The sequence below is a fragment of the Sparassis crispa genome (assembly GCF_003851025.1).
Source record: "Sparassis crispa DNA, contig_000014F, whole genome shotgun sequence".
Classification (NCBI taxonomy): Eukaryota; Fungi; Basidiomycota; class Agaricomycetes; order Polyporales; family Sparassidaceae; genus Sparassis; species Sparassis crispa.
In genome coordinates, this window is record NW_020939761.1 from 801,353 (window position 1) to 818,018 (window position 16,666).

A 16,666-nucleotide genomic window follows, 5' to 3' on the forward strand; every position below is an offset into this window, starting at 1 on the left:
CCATGGTCGTTCTGCACGGCAGGCCAAAACATACTGTAAGTGTGTGTTTCTGAAGTACGCATCGGATGACAATTTTGAATGCAACAGCTTACTACGGGCACGATTTCCCGGAGACACTCCCGCTGAACATGTCTGACCTTCCACTAGTATCAATGACGGTGGAGGAAAGCATGCATTACCCGTTGCTCGGTGTTCCCTCTGACATCGAGTGGTTCTCGTCGATGTCTCCCGGATCTGGCTACGTACGCCTTGGGCCCGAAGACCGCATGTTTGTGGTCACAATGTTTCACGAGTTACATTGTCTTCGCGTGCTCAACCTTGCATTCGGCAAAGCACGCTTTGCGACTCCAGCGCACATTAAGCATTGTTTGAATTACCTTCGGCAAGGGATTCTGTGCGCTCCTGACTTGACCCTGGAGCCTGGGAATTTCGAGGAAAAGGATTTTGAAGTTGAGAGACTCGGCGCGACACATACATGCAGGGATTGGAGTATAGTCTTCCAAATGATGGACGAGAATTATTACAATTGGGAGAACAGTGCTGTGAGATACTGTCCCTTGTGTTGTACTGCAGCATTGCTTACCTTACTTTTTTGAACAGGAGTGAGAAGGCCATAGTGCGCCTTACGCCATATTGATTGTCTACAATATCGTTCTGTCTCCAGCTTCTCCCTCCGCTGTAGTCAATGCAGTAAACACTAGCGTCTACTCGTCTACTTCCTCCAGCGTGATCAGATATTGAGCATAGTTCTCTTCCGCCGCAGAGTACACCGCATTCCAATCCTGACACGCGTGTGTCACCTCAGATGTTGCCAACTTATATCCCCTCGGCGCTCTCACCGACTCTAACCGCAGATCCGCTCGACAAAGCACCATTTGTCGCAGATAATTCATGCAGTGCCTCGTGAGATTTGGCTGTCGCAGTCGTGCACCCGGAGTCCCGTCTGCATAAAGGGCAGCAAGGCCCCCGCGAATGATGTTGAGGCAGCGCATCTGGTGAAACATGGAGAGCGAGAAGGGACGGAGCTTGGGGCCGAGGTGCAGGAGCACTCCTCCGCTAGGCAAGGTGGCGTTCCATTCGGCGTCACCTATTGGTGTTTCGAAGTCGTAGTGCACGCTATCCTCGTGAGACATGTGAACCGGTATCAATGCAGGGAGGGGCCACGCTTGGGGATAGTCATTCCCTAGGAAAGCTTAGCCAGTTTAGAGGGGTCAACCATGGCCGAGGAAGCCAAAAAATGCCTTGCTTACTGTATAAGTGTTCTGAGCCTCTTTCCTGCGTCCGTAGCTGAAGATGATGACCGCTCATGAAAATCGCGAAAGCAATAGTCGCGATGAGCATGAGAACCGCGGCGGAGAGCCGGAACATTGCTAATGATAAATTCATGCTGTTCTCTGCATGAATGTGTCTGGATATCAGTCGTCGGTGAACAAGGGGCGAGAATACAATGTTGTGATCTCACCAAACTGTGCACGAGAAGTTTGTGCTCGTGGATATTATGCGAACGACGGGATAGCCCTCCTTATCTGAGTCTGGGTACTTATGGAATTACAGAATAGCGCTTATATCATTGCATGTTTGTAGAAACACTCTTAACAGGTTGTTTATTGACAAGAAGTCACGAGGGAACATCACTTAATGGCGGAGATACACGGGTGCGCTACTGACTCCGGAACTAACTCCCTCAAATGCATGACCTATCATCTAGTACTGGCGAGGCCTAGACATGGTGCTACAGCAAACGAAGTGGGTCAGCATCAGGATGCTGTGAATGTAGGTCAACCATTTCACCTCAAAAACACAGTGCTAGACCAGGGCCAACAATTTCCCCGCGCTTCGCAATATCCTCGGCGTCGCAGTCAACATCGTCAACTGTGATGATGTTAGCGATTTTTGCCAATCCACTATTTTGCGGAACAATTCTCACCTTGCGATACCGGAGAGGCCTTGGCTAGGGCAATGAAGGCAATGAAAAACATCAGGCTGCGGAATGCAAGCATGTTGGGTTGAGCGAGGATAAGAGGACAAGTACGCAGGCAGTGGTGACAACTCCAGGAAGAACATCCAAGACTGAGCTGAACTTTATGTAAATTGCACGAAGCCAGAGGTACCGGACCTCAACCACATGTTCAGTCCTCTTTTGAGTGCGATACTCACGACCTGAACAAGTAACAAATCATGATGTCTCACTGTAAAGAATCAATATCATATCAACGTACCTTCTAGATGAACGTATCAGATGGAGGTGGAATTCTAGTGGTCCACCTCTAGGGCTTCCAGCCTTCAGCCGACAGTTATTCGTGTGTATACCGTTCCAACAGATGCCACGCATTATCACAGAAGATGTGGACCCTTCTTACATTACTAACGGAGGAAGCAATACCTTATCTGATTTTGATTGAGTATAGCCGATTCACTGCGGGTAGGAACCCCCAAGATGCCTGATCCGGAGGACCAAAAATTGTCCGTTAGAAATGTGCCATTTGTGACCAGAAATGTCCGCAAAAAAGAGGCATCACTACCTATTTTTTCGGTCCATGTCCGCGTTTTACCTCATCGTCAGCCACCAAAAAGGGAATTTTGGGCGCCGCGGCTTCGCTGCCGGCCCCTCTCGGGTCCTCTGTGGATGAAGATGATCGGAGATCTCGATTATGATACAGTGTTATCAGGGGAAACCACAATTATGCCTGGCCTACTCGGTCGTCACGCTCGTGTCACACATAGTAACACACCTCAAAAGGCTGGAGCCCCGCCAAATTCCATCACAGCGTGAGCCGGAGAGTGACTTCAGCGTGACGTGCACAAGATAAGAGACTCATCCAATATTAGGCCATTCACCCTCGTTCGCACTCAAAAATGCTGTGGATGTACGATGAAGGATATCTATGAAGTAGCTAAATGGAGGGACCCAAGTGGAGGGAGGTTATAAACAGGTGCCGAGTGGGGGGGCAAAATCGTCACATATTTGTTCAACTACTGTGACCGGATGTACCCGATTTGTGTCTCGCGCATCCTGCACTGTGATTAGATTATATTGAGTGGGACTCTTTGTATGCTGAATTTGTGGGAGAAATACATCCGGGGAGAGCAAATCATGAGCCTCGACTAGCTTAAGTTATATTGTCTCATTCAAGCTCTGGTTCAGCTGTTGTGCAAAAGCAAGGATATATATTTTAAGTGCGATATCACCTCTCACAAATTCATAACTGATTATAACTGCTCTCTTTCCTTGTTACGCGTCAACACACTCAGTACTGTATTTTCCTTGGCTGTACGTCGTGACCAGTGGTTCGAATTGTATGAAGAGCAGTATATATTGGAGAAAGTTCGTTTAGAATTGCGACGGAGCACCCGTGAGAGTCCGCGAGAGCTGGAATTTACGTAAGTATTATGTACGGCTTTGCATGGACTCGTGAACTGTGAGTTGTGAAAATATCTCCTAAACTAGCTTCCACGCCGCTCAGAGTCATCATATCTGCCAGTGTAGGTATTCGGGGGCAGCTATACTGATCATTGAAATTACAGTAAGTAACTCGAGCATCTAAATCTACTAGGGTGCGAGCTGTGGTTCTGACCGAGTTGGCCGGTCTTCTACGTCTGGTAACGCTGTATACTACTCTAACTCGAAGCGGTCTTCCTCCGGAGTTCTCTGTTGTTCCATTTGATAACACGTAGAGCATACGGCGGCGACTGAAAATGCGTATGTAACGTTACTACCATATATGATAATGATTCGTGGATTTTTCCGGTGATGTGGTGATTCTACCAGATCGAAAGTTATCACCTCCATTCACTGGTACGTTCTTGCTTAAGTGCTAGTTCCCCGAGACTTGTGTTCGAGCATTTGAAGATAAGACGCTGTTAAAAGGATTATCGAGCACCAAGGCTCTACATCTGCATCGCAAGCTCGCAGACAAGGTATGTCCCTTGCTGTGTTGTAGAGTAGAAATGCTTACCAACGACATGGAAACTAGGCTCATTCAAATTCCCCTTGATATGCGTAGAGTTTTCTCAGCCATGAAATCACTTTACAGTGCTCTCCCGAGCACCTCCGACGATGACGACGAAATGAAACAGCTGGTTCATTCATCCGAGGAGCTCGCCCCGCCCGGTATTCCTGCCGCAAATTTATCCCATAGGATGATAGTGCTATTGTACATCCTCTGCGCGTTGACGATGCTTTTCGCTGCGATCAATCTTGCGGCTACCATCGACGGGTTTCAGTATACCCGCACCGGTGCCGTCGCCATCGAGGACCTACCGCGCCCGGACATATTTGCAGGTCTGCCCCGCGTAGAACATTGAGCTGTATGTCGTGCTCGGTCTCGTTGTGAGTTTCTTGTCCCATCGCCCATGTCTGCGTATTAATCGCGACCCTGACTGTCTCCAGTGAGTATGTAGAAGTTATGTAGATAACACGGTACTTCTGATGTACCCCTCGCCGGAAATATGTAGATTGAGATTTTCGTCCGCAGTATGAATTTCTCGGAGAGCACTGAGCAGCAGCAACCAGTGTTCGCGAATGAGAGAATGCAAACAAGAAACCCGCAGTGTTCGACCTGAAAAACTTTACGATAAATAATACACAGCAAGCTTGCAATTACACTCTATCTCGGCTTCAGTTACTCTACGGTGACGTCCCTTCTGTCTTGTAAGTATCGCCCCATTGCTCGTAGTTACTCTCCATGAAACCTCTGACCTGCGCCCAATCTTTGCAGCGATGCGTGACATCTATCCCTGTTACCGCATTCGTGAGCCTCCCGTCAGGTGTCAACTGTTTATGATTAGCTGGCTCGAGGGTGAGGTCGACATTGCACAGGAGCATCTGGTGCAAATATATGAGACAATGATCGACGTGGCCCCAGTCGGCCTCGGAGAGATTGTCATGCTTAAGGAAGTACATCCGCAGAGACCGCAGACAGTGCAATTGATGGTAGTGTGAGACGAGGTAATGCTCGCCATCGCTCGGGAGGTACAGGAAGCCTTCACCAGACGGGAGTAAAGAGCGCCACTCCGCATCCGAAGCGTAAAGGCCCAAGCGAGGCGATTTAACCGTGGAGAGTGCAGCATAGCGTATGGGGATAGAAAACTCGGCCACACGGGTCTGTCCTGTAATCGAAGTACATAGTCAGACATCATGTGTCCACATCGCGGAGACAGATACTGACCAAGTGAGGACTGTGAGTGTAAGTACTGTATCGCGCTGGTGATGTGCACAAGCAGGGATACAGTGAGTGCGCAAACTCCACAAACAATGAGTGCAAAGGGGAGTTGGACGCGCTGGCGCATGGCGGTCAATATTTTGGCAAATGTTCAAGGGAATTGGGATGAGGAGATCTATCTAGGGGAGATAATTTTGTCGACATCAACTGCGGCCAGTAGAAACATAGTTCGGAGGCCGGTTGATACACTCATGACCTTCTGCGTCAGTGCGCAGTACACGCGAGGACATCCGCGCGATCCATGGAGTTGACGATAGAAATGAATGGTGTGGAAGATTCGATATCAGGAAAGTTGATCCTTGGCATGCATTCAGTTGAGAAACCCGAAAGAGAAATCGAAACCCAGGCTTGAAAGGTTTCTACTCTTCCGCCCGGTTGACGGACGCAGTCAGTCACCGCGTCGACAGGATCCTCGACTCGCTGATAGCACTAAAGGAGAGCGAAAACGTGAGTGCTACTGTAGAATTGCTGTCGTCTGAGGGTGATTCTCAGGAGGCCCGCTGATAACCGATTCCCCAAGAAGCTTCGGTATTGCAAAGGAACTTCCGGACAGACCAGACTCTATGAAGGCAGTTCAAATGTTGTCAGTCGCCATCGCCGCCGTACGCCCATACACCTACTCTTCGGTGCCATGGGCGTCACTCGGCGGTCCAGCACGCCAGAGCCTACATTCCCGTACAACAAGGAGAAAGTTCCTGGCCACTACCCGCTATAGGTAGGTAGCTTCTTGCCAAGGAACTTCTCGATATATATCCGATGGGAGGGGCCCTGATGTCTATCTACTACGGAGTAGTCCGACAGAATAAATTATTCAAATGCTGAGCACCGATTCATAGTGCACCTCTCACCAATGCTTGAACGCGTGTAATCGACTGATATCACCGACGACGTCGTGGCGCTCATTATGGCGTCCGTTGTGGCCAGGATATGATTGATGCAGTGACGAGACGTATGATGCCAACTGCGCGCCGGATACTGAAATTGAAATTCGGTATCTAGGCGCGCTGTCCATCGTTGTTTGCAAACCTACTGATTTTGTGGATCCCGCGTTGACGGGGCACGCTCATAAATGTGAATACCAGATCAGGAGGTACGCGTGAGTACCTGTGCAATTCAACCTGTGAACTGTGTCGGAAAAACCTTTCATGCCTGATAAGGCAGTTGCGACGCGTGATTTGACCTCCCTAGGGCATTTTGAGTAATTTTAGCACCATTGTTGTCCCCCACAAGACAGTTATAAGTCTCAAATAAGGAGTTGTCAGGCAAGATCCGGCACCTTATTTTTTTCCGACAGATTTTTATGCAATCACTTAACGCGGATCTAGCCGAACATTCTTCCAATTCTACTGATAAAACGATCGATTGTCTAAGCTCGGAGTCGACGGCTTCCTTGGTTACCCCGAGCCACCGAATACGGACTGCGATTGCGTGATGTAGATTCCTGCGGAAAATTGAGCATTTTGCCTGTTCGCCAAGGATACTCGATACTCAAGCGCTCACCTCCGATGGGAACCAACCTCAGGTTTTGCCAAAAGTCGACGCGGCATGCTGAGACGGTGGAAGAACAAGCGAGCTCCAGCGTTGTGAACTCCTCCGATGGGCAATGAAACTCCCCAGATAAGCTTAGATTATCCAGAGAGACTGCGAACGTAGCAAGTAGCGATCGGCGCGCCGGTGCATGTTTCCATGTGCCTGTGATATGTGGCGAAAGCTCCAAGGAAGCGTTCAACACCCACACATCCAAAATACTTGGATCGTGGATGGAAATGGCAGGATCAAGCACATCCGTTTTGAGCGGAAGTGTGAGAGTGAGTACACAACGTTCCATGGCATAGTCGAGGTTTCGAAATTGCAGGATCGTGGACGTCTAGAAAAATAGTTCATCATATTTCCGACATCCTGGAACGACAGCTGCATCGCGGGCGCGCACCTCATGAGAGACAGTAATATGACGGTCATGCGGGTACACCGTACCAAGTCGTGAATGCCATTGTCTACTATCCTCGCGCATAGTGCGATGACGATCAGAGGTACTGATCTGTAACACGAGAGGTGGAAAATTGACGATTGGAGGGAAGGTGTATGTCACATTCTGCAGCACCTTGTCGAGATTCACGTATGGGTTCGGTCGGCGCAATGCCTGTCCCCTAGAGGACGATAGATGCTGGGGCGCTGCGATGACCGTGCCGTACGTGAACAGGGTGAAGGAGAGAATGGACGAGCAGATTACGGAAACGCAGGACCAGAAGACAAGGCTGTTCGTAGTGTCTGTTTGACCACGACATGAAGTGTACAAATGGGTTTGGATGTGGACACTCACCTGGGATGCGTGCCCGCAACCAAGTCTTTGTTCCATCCTCGGGGAGTTCGCTCTGGCAATCTAAATCGACGGCAGACGAAGACAGAGGAAGATACTCTGGTGTACGACGCATGACGGTGACGCAGCAACAAACGAAGAGCTCAATCGTCGAGGGCAGGTGATGTCCTATGCTATCTACCAGACGCACTCGGCGCAATGTCAACACGGTTACTAAAATCTCGATGTATCAAGTCACGAATTGTTGGATGCTAACCTCAATCGAGACTCAAGTACTCACGAGCGAATAATAGTAGCCCTGCTGTCCAAAGGCTTGACACGTCTGTGTGCAACGGTATTCATCCGAACCTGTTCAGTATCAGTACTCCGCCGCACCACGGCGGGGCCCCACGACTTCGGATCCATAAGGACCCCACAGCTTCGGATCCATACAGCCAACAGCACCAGCATTTGCTTCTGCTTCCATTGCAATCGCCCCTCCAATTCAACGTTCAATAATATTCAATGATGACTGCACTCAATCTTAGGCGTGCATGTAGTGACGCACCGTCACTCCGTAATATTCACTCAATCGCACCATATACTTCAAGCCCGAGATCATGAGCACAGGAAGCGTTAGTCGACGAAGCTTCTCCCAAGATTTCGGAGCGTCTCTCTTCAGAATATTTAGCTAAATGGTTAAGCTCTGATTAGTATATCGGGCGCCCAATCAGGAACGCCACGAACGATCGATAACCGCCACTCGATAGCTCCCGCGAAGCAGCTTTTCCGGCGCCGTCGTCCACTTTGATAGGTAGGTACTCGCCATATGACCGGAGTGAGTTCTGAGGGCAGGACTGTAACGACGGACTGGTTCCAGACGTGCCGCATCTTCGCATCTTTGTGTCTTCGCGACTTCTAACGAACCCCAGTTTTGTCCCACCAATACGCATCCCCCATTCCCATCTCTGTCGAGTTACCGGTGTTGCAGATGAGCATCTTCGATGATCATTTCTGCAAGTCAACGATTCGTGGGAAGAAGCTGTATGAGAAGTGAGTCACGTTGCAAACAGTTGCATCGGTGCTTCGCAGGGCGATGAGGCGTTTTCGTCACAGGCCTGCCCCATTCCAGCCCGCAGAGATCATGGAAGTATCTCGAGCGTGAAGGAATTGCACCACCGCTAGTATATTTTACAATTATTCACCCAGTGTCAGCCGCTGTCTTCCGGTTACTGTGTTCTCCATATAGCGGCCAGGAACTTGCTCTCCCTCCCAGCTTTTCGCAGTATTCATCTGTCTGCACCTTCAGGTTCAATTCCAGCCACACGTCGCCCTCACTCAGAAAGGTGGGAGGAATCTCAACTCCTGCGTGCGATTTGTTGCATTCACACTGTGTTAGAATGGCATCCACTACTGCAGCAGTCTCAGAGGGCACTATACCCTTCGCCTACCAGGGCGAGACCTACCAGACCTATTACAAGGTCTTCGGAGATCTTGCCAATCGAACGCATACACCGCTTGTCGTCCTCCACGGTGGCCCAGGTCTCTCGCACGACTACCTCCTTCCGCTTTCCGACCTCGCCAACAAGTCTATCCCCGTAGTTTTCTACGATCAGATTGGGAACGCGCGTTCCACGCATATCAAGGACAAGCCCCCTGTGTTTTGGAATATCGATCTCTTCATTGACGAGCTCGTGAACCTCCTCTCTCACTTCTCGATCCAGGACTCGTTCGATCTCTTGGGCCACTCATGGGGCGGAGTGCTTGGTTCCGAATTTGAAGTGCGCAGGCAGCCTCCTGGCTTGCGACACATCATCATCGCAGACTCCCTTGCAGCGTCCAGCTTGTGGAACCAGTCGAATATGCAGCTGTTGCAAGACATGCCGAAGGACGTCCAGGAGGGTATGGCTGGTGGGATGAAAGACCCGACGAAGTTCCGAGCTGCTTTGGCGCAGTTTCACGCAGTTCATGGTTGCACGGCGAAGCCTTTCCCGAAGGAACTTGCGTATTCTTTTGACCAGGTCTTCGGAGAAAATGGGGATCCCACTGTCGCCACTGCACCGTAAGGCTTTCCTTCTCTGTTCTGTAGCTCTGTTGACTCTAATCGAATCTAGCATCCTCAAAGATTGGTCGATTGTCGATCGCCTGCATCTTGTGCGCGTGCCCACGTTTGTGGTGAACGGGCGAAAGGACATCGCGCAGGACTTCGTTGTCGCACCTTTCTTCAAGAACATACCGAAGGTCAAATGGGTAACCTTCGAGCACTCGAGCCACACCCCTTTCTGGGAGGAGAGGGAGAAATTCATGCGACTCGTTGGCGAGTTTCTCGACCTGTAGACATCCCGGAGGAGATGGCTTGGTATTGGAATTTCTGATATTGTACAGTAGCTGAACCCCTGCAGCACAGTAAATATCGTGCTCCGGGTCTCTGATTTCTGGTCCATTCTTCGCCGTGTCTTGATACTATTCTGCAGGCATAGCACTTTGTACGTCAGCATTCTACGGCGTTTGTAAAGTAAAAATATATTATGTGCCAGCAAGATGTAAAATGAAACATATTCGTAGAGCAAGCGGGGCTTCAAGCTTCAAGCTTCAGCATTCCAATTGGAGGGCCTGGTCAGTGGTTTAGCGCGCAAGACAGTGATCGTGACAACGCCTCGATCTCAGCTGCCATCCTTAATGGCGCGGCGACCTCAGTTATTGATTCCGACTGGGTTGAACTTCCCGTTTACAAGTAGTTGCTCAATCTTAATCAAGTAGTTGCTCGATCTTAATCGCCGTTGCGTTTGGCGCTCTGTTATCCGGGCCTTCTGCGCAATACACGGCGCCCAAGCGATGGCAGCTTGAAGATGTTACAAAAGATGTTCAGGCATGGGAATTGGAATCTCTGGACTCCTGCCCAGTATGCGTAATACATCAAGTCAATAAAATCGTATGTAGTCCCAATATCACGCGGACAATTGAGCCTTTGACATTTATTCCCTAGATCGGCGGGGCGCTGAGTCGTCATGGCGTGCAGCCTCTAAATGTTGTAAGTCCTGTCAAAGCGCTGCCTGTCTTCACTGTTTTGCGGAGTAGGACGGGGATCAATAATCATTCAGAATTATGAACTGTCCCTACCGCTAGACGGCTGGAAGTAGCTTACGCCATTCGGTCATCTGGACACATCAGAAGTCGAAGTCATCATTCACTAAAACATGCGGTCCAAGCGCACAGAGGCGTAGGAGTTCTAATTCAGCTTCAGGGCGCAAGCAGTCAGAACCTAACTATCTTTTCGGCGGCGAATGATGTATCTGTCGCTCAGGTGGCTCATCGTGAGGGGACGGGAAAGAAGCTTGGTGGTACTCACGCTGAGTTCCTCATCTTGTGGTATAAGGCTTTCGATCTCCTGTCGCGGTTACAGATTGGTCTGTAGGCTGCGGATATTCCTTGCGTTCCACCACGATGACCAATCCGTATGCTACCGATGAACCAGCCCCCGATCTCTGGTTTGAGCAGACTAACCTTGCTGCTGTCTTCATTGGCTGTGTCGCCTACGGTCGGTGAATGCTCTTCGCTCGTCGCATCCGCTCATGATCCTGCTTTCACCGTAGGCGTACACATCGTCGTCTACTTCGCATGCGTATACTATCTAATTCTCGAAAAAAAGAAGAACAATTGGAAATGGCTGGCTTTCGTCACGATGTTGTTCGTTTTGGCCAGCATCAACATCTGTATCAACATGCATTTCAGCGAGCTCGCATGGATTGACGATCGTAACTATCCCGGCGGCCCGCTTGCATTTTTAATGCAGCAGCAAGCACTCCCCATAAACACCCTCGGTAACTCAGCTACTCTCGTCTCTACCTTCTTAGCCGACGGGTCCTTGGTGAGGAAATTTACCTAGCAAACTTTCCATTTCGATTATTTACCGTGGAATCAAGCTTTACCGCGTCCACGTTATCTGGAGGAGGTGGTATATCGTAGTGATTCCAACGTTGATGTGGTTGGCATCGACCAGTGAGGCACAATGTCCTTCTCCATTGGCCCGCTTGATTAACCACTTTCTATCATCCAGTTCTATCCATACTCACTACCGTTCAGGCTGCTCAGCCCGCTTCAAGCCTCTGGGCCAGCGCAACGCTTAACTTCTCCATTGCTTACTGGTCGATGTCAATGTCTCTCAACATCCTACTTACCATTCTCCTAATCACGCGTCTTTTCTGGATGCGTCGGAAGATTATCAATACGCCCCTCGGAAAGAAATACGGAAAGACTTACACTGGCATTGCCACGATGCTGCTGGAATCTGCACTTCCCTACGGTCTCGTCTCTTTGGTCTTCATTATCCTCTACGGCTTAGGGAATACGGCAGAGAATTTGTTCATTCCTCTGGCTTCCCAAATTGCAGTGCGCCAATTCGTTGCTCTGGTTCCGGTGGTGTAAAGGTCACTCACGTAGTCATACAGTGTATCGCACCGGAGCTGGTGATCCTCCGTGTTAGTCTTGGGCGTGCATGGTCGAACGAGACAGTCACAGAGGCAAACCTCTCCGCACTCAGATTCCGCGACGAGACGGGACGGTCGACGACCGCTGGCGGGACTGATCTCACAAATGACCTGTCGATGATGACGTTCAAGGGTGGATCGTATCCCAATCTCCGTACTAAGGCCTCGGATATGACGGTTAACCGTTTGGCATAGCTTAGGATAACTAGTATGATACCGTCTGGTACCCAATCTTGTGTACACATAGCGTTTGTGACCCGGTGTAACCTGCACAGTCAGCGTTGTTTGAATCGTAACTTTATCTGGGTGAATATTGCAGCTGGCAGGCCGCTGCACTACTTTCAAGTGCTACGCCTGAGGAGAGAGACTTGTATCGCGTGGGCTGCGTGGACCTCCCTAAAAAGACTCGAAACTCATGGACAAGTAATCAGGATATATGGCCCCTGCGGACACGCTCTACCTGTCCTTCGGCTTCCAGCTCTGTCACTGCGGCTTCCGCCCAACCCATAAAACCATCTCTCTCAAACGCAGCCTTCAGCCGTTTCTCTGCGTCCGGCCAAGACCACTGAAGCACATCATCAGGATGTGGTTGAGACAAGGTAGATACCGACTTTGCGTCAAGCTCCTCGTCCTCGAGGCCTAGCGGTCGGTATATCCGGTAAGATAACACAGGCATGCGTTTCACGATGAACATCCGCACGCGATCCGCGAATTCCTGGGTCTGCACAGGATGAGAATACACGAAAACTTCAGGCTGAGCACACTCACGTCGCGTACGCCCAGTGCGGTCTTTATGCCCCAAACCGCCGTCCCGGCTCCGACGGTAACGAGTAGCGTAGCGATGCCAAACGCTTTCATGGTGTATAGCGCGCCATTGAAATTATCCTCTGCATCCGGAATCAAAGTCGGTCCGCCGGCCTGCATGGTAGACGATTGCGATGACGATGGAAAGGCTCGCTGGGGCACTATGGGAGGTAGAGCGACCGTTCGACGTGGTGGAGGAGCACCTCCTGATGCTGTCCTGCGAGAAAGGATAGTGCCTGCTGATACTGTCCGCCGCGGTGGTGGTGGAGGTGGGTCTGTCAGTGTCCTGGAAAGCGCGACACCTCGCTGGCACCAAAGCATAACGGCAGGCACAGCCAGCGCCGCCGTGGTCAATGCCAGCTAAGAGTTTTGCGACTGTCAAGATACATTCACTGCCAGAAGACGGCAGAACGCACTAATGAGAGTGGAAGCCAACGAGGAACTGAACTATTTGAGCCGTCTACCGCGAAAATACTTCGATACCCTGGTGAAGCATCTTCATTGGGATGCCTCTGTGACTGCGAGACGTCGCCACTCTGGTTGCTCGACATGACATAACACTTCAGCATTATGATTGTAACGCCCGCGTACTTGATTATTCACTCCCAGCACGTGATCAATACGCGTGACGACGTCACGGTCGCGTTTGTGGCGCTGAATTTGAAGGGCAGATAGGAAGACGGCCGCACACTTGTTGCAGATGTCGATGAGGCGTTGAGAAGTAAAACTGTGAAGTTCAGTCGCTATATATTGCTTAAGGAGTCTGTGCTGCTATCAAACTGCTTACTTATTTCTGCAGGCCGAATAATTGAAGACGTATCATCGTACAGAGTGTATCGGTCAACTTCCCCTCTGATCAACGGTCTCAAGATGTAAACGGTGTGGCACTGTATGGGACAAAGACAAGCATCGCACGTTCAGAGATAACGCATCAGACATATACGGAGTAACGACGTTCGCAGCTCAAAGCCAGAGATCCATCAGCTCCTTCCTCGCCGACACTAATCGTTCTCGCTTTTTCTGCAGTTCTTCTCTCTTCAACAGGACATTAGGAGGCTCCCGGATGTACTCGCCACATTGGACGTCGGCATCAGTGCCCCCGATCCCGAGCCCCTTCCGCAATGCCTTTTCCAACGCATGGTCGCGCTTGAGGCCAAGGATCAGGTCGTGGTCGATGGCGTTCGGGATGTTGTCTGTGAAGCGCTTGTACGCCACTGCGGGGCATCAGTACAGAGCTCCCAATACGCAAGGACGAAGGGGTTCACCTTGGAAGTATGCGCGGACGCTTGCCATGACGTCGATAGCAGGCTCGAAGGGATCAGTGGGTAGAACCTTGGGTAAATCAACCGGGTTGATGCCGTAGATCCCGAGCCCAGCAAAGCCCTGCACAATTTGAGAGACACTGTCATTCAGCGAGGCGTCTTGTCCGGATGGATTATACTGCGCGAGCTTCTCCACCAAGGACGTGTTGCCATATTGCGGGCGGCACCCTTGTAGTGCGCTAGGAACTTGTCTCTGTAGTCCCTGTAGTAATGCTCGTTCAGCGTGCGAGGGCGCTTCTCCAGCGCAAGCAACCAGTCCAGGTGACTCTTCGTCTGATCTGAACATTCTAGAATGTATGACGTGACGATAGCTCTGAAAGCAGTTGTTAGCAAGGTTGAGCACCTAAGACACGAATGTTGCTTACGCCACGCGTTGTTGTAGGAGAGGATATTGTTCGAAGTGAATTTCGATGAATTGCTTGATCTTCTGGATGAGTATGTGCTGGACGGCATCGAAGAGAGTTCTCGTGGGCCCTTCCCAAGTCCCAATGACATCTTGGATGTACTGTTCCACCACAACGAAGGGGAAATAGCCAGGAAGCTGGCGCGTGATAGACCTTCATAGGCACAAATCTTTCAGATTTCTGCCTCACGCTAGAAGAAGAGTAGACGTACTGGTTTGCTCGCTCCATAACATCGTCGATGTAGACGGCATTTGCGTCGTCGCTGGGTACGAACACGGTCTCGTGAGACAAGAATTCCGGAGCAATGAAACGGCGATTATCCTGCGGCTCGTTCGGTAACGGTAACCTCCCGTAAGGACGGAAGTCCGGCGCGGTTGCGAGAATATCCTGGCGGAACACCTCCTTTATGGGCCTGATGGATTGCAAAAGACCGTCCGGTTCAGGGGTTCCCTCGAGATACTCAGCAAGACTTCCCGAGAACTGCGTGAGCAGGTTGAAGACCTCGCCCAGAGCGTCGCTCGAGGGGGGTTTCGGCAGTTGGCGAAGATTATTCTCCGTCTTCTGCAGCATGTCTTGCAGCTCGCTCTGTATCTCCGGGAGTCTGATGAAGACGGATTCAGAAAGGCACAACTAATATTAAGTATGGAGAACAGACCGTTTTGCAATGAGACCGGACAGGATCGAGCTGCAACGATCCGTCAGGTTTGCCGTCCCGAAGTGATGCTGGATCTGCAGGTCCACACCAGCCCACGGCGACGTCGACGAGAAGAACTCTCGCTCTAGTTCGCGTGCTTCGCTCCAGGTAATGCCAGCCGCTAGAGCACGTGAATCTGGTTGTTTCACACCGAACCAACCGTTTTCTAGAGGCTCAGACTCGTTCTTGATGAATCGGAGCCATCGTTCCTCTTCTCCCAAGGGTATCCGGTCGGGTTTGGTTAGAACACCTATTGGTCGGAGCGTCAGTCCAATGTATGCTAGTACGGAACGACCAGGGATCCTCACCAATCGTGCGCTTCCCATCCGGATCGTACTCTCTAGCCAATTGGTGCGCGCCTTGATTTTCAAAATCCGCTGAGCGAGTGAGGGCCATGAGAACATGTCAGAAGAAGATGTAATCACTGCTTACTCTCGCAGGCGACAGTGAGCAAAATTATACAGCTTGGCTTTTCGATGTAGGACGCGACTAGACTCTTCACGAGTTGTATGTCGCCCTTCATGGCACCAGTTCCTTCGGTGGCGATAAGACCTAAACGACGTTGTCAACTGAGTATATTTACAGTCAAAAAAGGCACACACCTGGCAGATCACAGAACGACAGATCTGCGACATCAGGGCCGCTGATACTTAGAGACACACAGTTGGTCGAGAAAGTGCGTTCCCGGGTGACGGGATCCTCGTCCACACCCTCGAGAAAGTCACGAGCATGAATGCTCGGATTCAGGATCGCGCGCTGTGCTCGTCGGAGCCGCTCTTCAACGTCGGGCTTGTCAAAGATCGGGGGACCGAAGGGGTCATTGCGAACGGGAATGGTCTCGCCATTCTCATTCGTGGTGAAGCGCAGGGAGACAACACATCTCCAAGGTTCTGCGGAAAATGACAGCGTGCATTCTGTCGGGCATCTGCGAGGTCCTTGGTGAGGAAGTGCAACAAACAATCATGCGAGAATAAGTACCTTGTACACGTCCCACTCGCTCTGGGTAGAGTGATGCCGGAGATGGATTCTATAAGCGAGGACTTCCCCGCACTCTGAGAGCCTATGACAGCTATCACAGGTAAGTCGATTTCCTTTTGTACCCTGCACGCATATCAATGAGTTCGCAACTGAATGCGGTCCGGACGATGCACTAACCCGGTCTTATGCAAGCGGTTGATCAGGTCAAGCATCTTGCGTCTCCCTGCCGAATACTGCTTGTCGGACAATCCGACACCAGCTGAGCCACCATCGCGGCCGCTAGTAACCGAAGTGTGGGGAGGGGCTTTTCGCATATCGTCGGAGTGAAAATGTTGGGAGGGCGAGAGTGGAGAGGTGGTGCCAAGTCTTCGCAGACGGGACTTCTTATACATGGTGCATGAACGGTGGGGCACGGTCGAATTCCAGGTGACCGAGAATTGCGGATTGGCAACGACGCGG

At 50.8% G+C, this 16,666-nt stretch overlaps 10 protein-coding genes across 10 annotated transcripts; 4 read left to right on the forward strand and 6 right to left on the reverse strand.

Annotated features, from left to right (window-relative positions):
• Positions 1 to 128: 128 nt before the first annotated feature.
• On the forward strand, positions 129 to 606 carry SCP_1502740 (hypothetical protein; the record flags this gene model as incomplete). Its single annotated transcript, XM_027764378.1, has 2 exons — positions 129 to 542; positions 601 to 606. 2 exons carry the CDS (start codon positions 129 to 131, stop codon positions 604 to 606), a joined length of 420 nt encoding a protein of 139 aa, XP_027620179.1.
• Positions 607 to 704: 98 nt separating this feature from the next.
• SCP_1502750 (hypothetical protein) lies at positions 705 to 1,133 on the reverse strand (the record flags this gene model as incomplete). The annotated part of the gene is made up of 1 exon (XM_027764379.1): positions 705 to 1,133. The coding sequence occupies one exon, from the start codon at positions 1,131 to 1,133 to the stop codon at positions 705 to 707; it is 429 nt and encodes a 142-aa protein (XP_027620180.1).
• Positions 1,134 to 1,792: 659 nt separating this feature from the next.
• On the reverse strand, positions 1,793 to 2,000 carry SCP_1502760 (hypothetical protein; the record flags this gene model as incomplete). The annotated part of the gene is made up of 2 exons (XM_027764380.1): positions 1,793 to 1,872; positions 1,928 to 2,000. The coding sequence occupies 2 exons, from the start codon at positions 1,998 to 2,000 to the stop codon at positions 1,793 to 1,795; spliced, it is 153 nt and encodes a 50-aa protein (XP_027620181.1).
• Positions 2,001 to 4,017: 2,017 nt separating this feature from the next.
• SCP_1502770 (hypothetical protein) lies at positions 4,018 to 4,305 on the forward strand (the record flags this gene model as incomplete). Its single annotated transcript, XM_027764381.1, has 1 exon — positions 4,018 to 4,305. The coding sequence occupies one exon, from the start codon at positions 4,018 to 4,020 to the stop codon at positions 4,303 to 4,305; it is 288 nt and encodes a 95-aa protein (XP_027620182.1).
• Positions 4,306 to 4,627: 322 nt separating this feature from the next.
• SCP_1502780 (hypothetical protein) lies at positions 4,628 to 5,289 on the reverse strand (the record flags this gene model as incomplete). Its single annotated transcript, XM_027764382.1, has 2 exons — positions 4,628 to 5,109; positions 5,169 to 5,289. The coding sequence occupies 2 exons, from the start codon at positions 5,287 to 5,289 to the stop codon at positions 4,628 to 4,630; spliced, it is 603 nt and encodes a 200-aa protein (XP_027620183.1).
• A 1,327-nt stretch (positions 5,290 to 6,616) lies between these two features.
• On the reverse strand, positions 6,617 to 8,005 carry SCP_1502790 (predicted protein; the record flags this gene model as incomplete). Its single annotated transcript, XM_027764383.1, has 6 exons — positions 6,617 to 6,663; positions 6,723 to 7,089; positions 7,153 to 7,490; positions 7,543 to 7,752; positions 7,820 to 7,861; positions 7,915 to 8,005. The coding sequence occupies 6 exons, from the start codon at positions 8,003 to 8,005 to the stop codon at positions 6,617 to 6,619; spliced, it is 1,095 nt and encodes a 364-aa protein (XP_027620184.1).
• Positions 8,006 to 8,509: 504 nt separating this feature from the next.
• On the forward strand, positions 8,510 to 9,855 carry SCP_1502800 (proline iminopeptidase; the record flags this gene model as incomplete). The annotated part of the gene is made up of 6 exons (XM_027764384.1): positions 8,510 to 8,571; positions 8,635 to 8,668; positions 8,728 to 8,746; positions 8,828 to 8,864; positions 8,918 to 9,580; positions 9,633 to 9,855. 6 exons carry the CDS (start codon positions 8,510 to 8,512, stop codon positions 9,853 to 9,855), a joined length of 1,038 nt encoding a protein of 345 aa, XP_027620185.1.
• A 1,107-nt stretch (positions 9,856 to 10,962) lies between these two features.
• SCP_1502810 (hypothetical protein) lies at positions 10,963 to 12,200 on the forward strand (the record flags this gene model as incomplete). The annotated part of the gene is made up of 5 exons (XM_027764385.1): positions 10,963 to 11,056; positions 11,112 to 11,386; positions 11,442 to 11,517; positions 11,576 to 11,907; positions 11,967 to 12,200. 5 exons carry the CDS (start codon positions 10,963 to 10,965, stop codon positions 12,198 to 12,200), a joined length of 1,011 nt encoding a protein of 336 aa, XP_027620186.1.
• Positions 12,201 to 12,432: 232 nt separating this feature from the next.
• Positions 12,433 to 13,378, reverse strand: SCP_1502820 (predicted protein; the record flags this gene model as incomplete). Its single annotated transcript, XM_027764386.1, has 3 exons — positions 12,433 to 12,726; positions 12,774 to 13,169; positions 13,226 to 13,378. The coding sequence occupies 3 exons, from the start codon at positions 13,376 to 13,378 to the stop codon at positions 12,433 to 12,435; spliced, it is 843 nt and encodes a 280-aa protein (XP_027620187.1).
• A 394-nt stretch (positions 13,379 to 13,772) lies between these two features.
• Positions 13,773 to 16,599, reverse strand: SCP_1502830 (Interferon-induced GTP-binding protein; the record flags this gene model as incomplete). Its single annotated transcript, XM_027764387.1, has 11 exons — positions 13,773 to 14,023; positions 14,075 to 14,211; positions 14,268 to 14,444; positions 14,497 to 14,688; positions 14,747 to 15,136; positions 15,191 to 15,479; positions 15,538 to 15,606; positions 15,662 to 15,781; positions 15,832 to 16,154; positions 16,208 to 16,330; positions 16,385 to 16,599. 11 exons carry the CDS (start codon positions 16,597 to 16,599, stop codon positions 13,773 to 13,775), a joined length of 2,286 nt encoding a protein of 761 aa, XP_027620188.1.
• Positions 16,600 to 16,666: the final 67 nt, after the last annotated feature.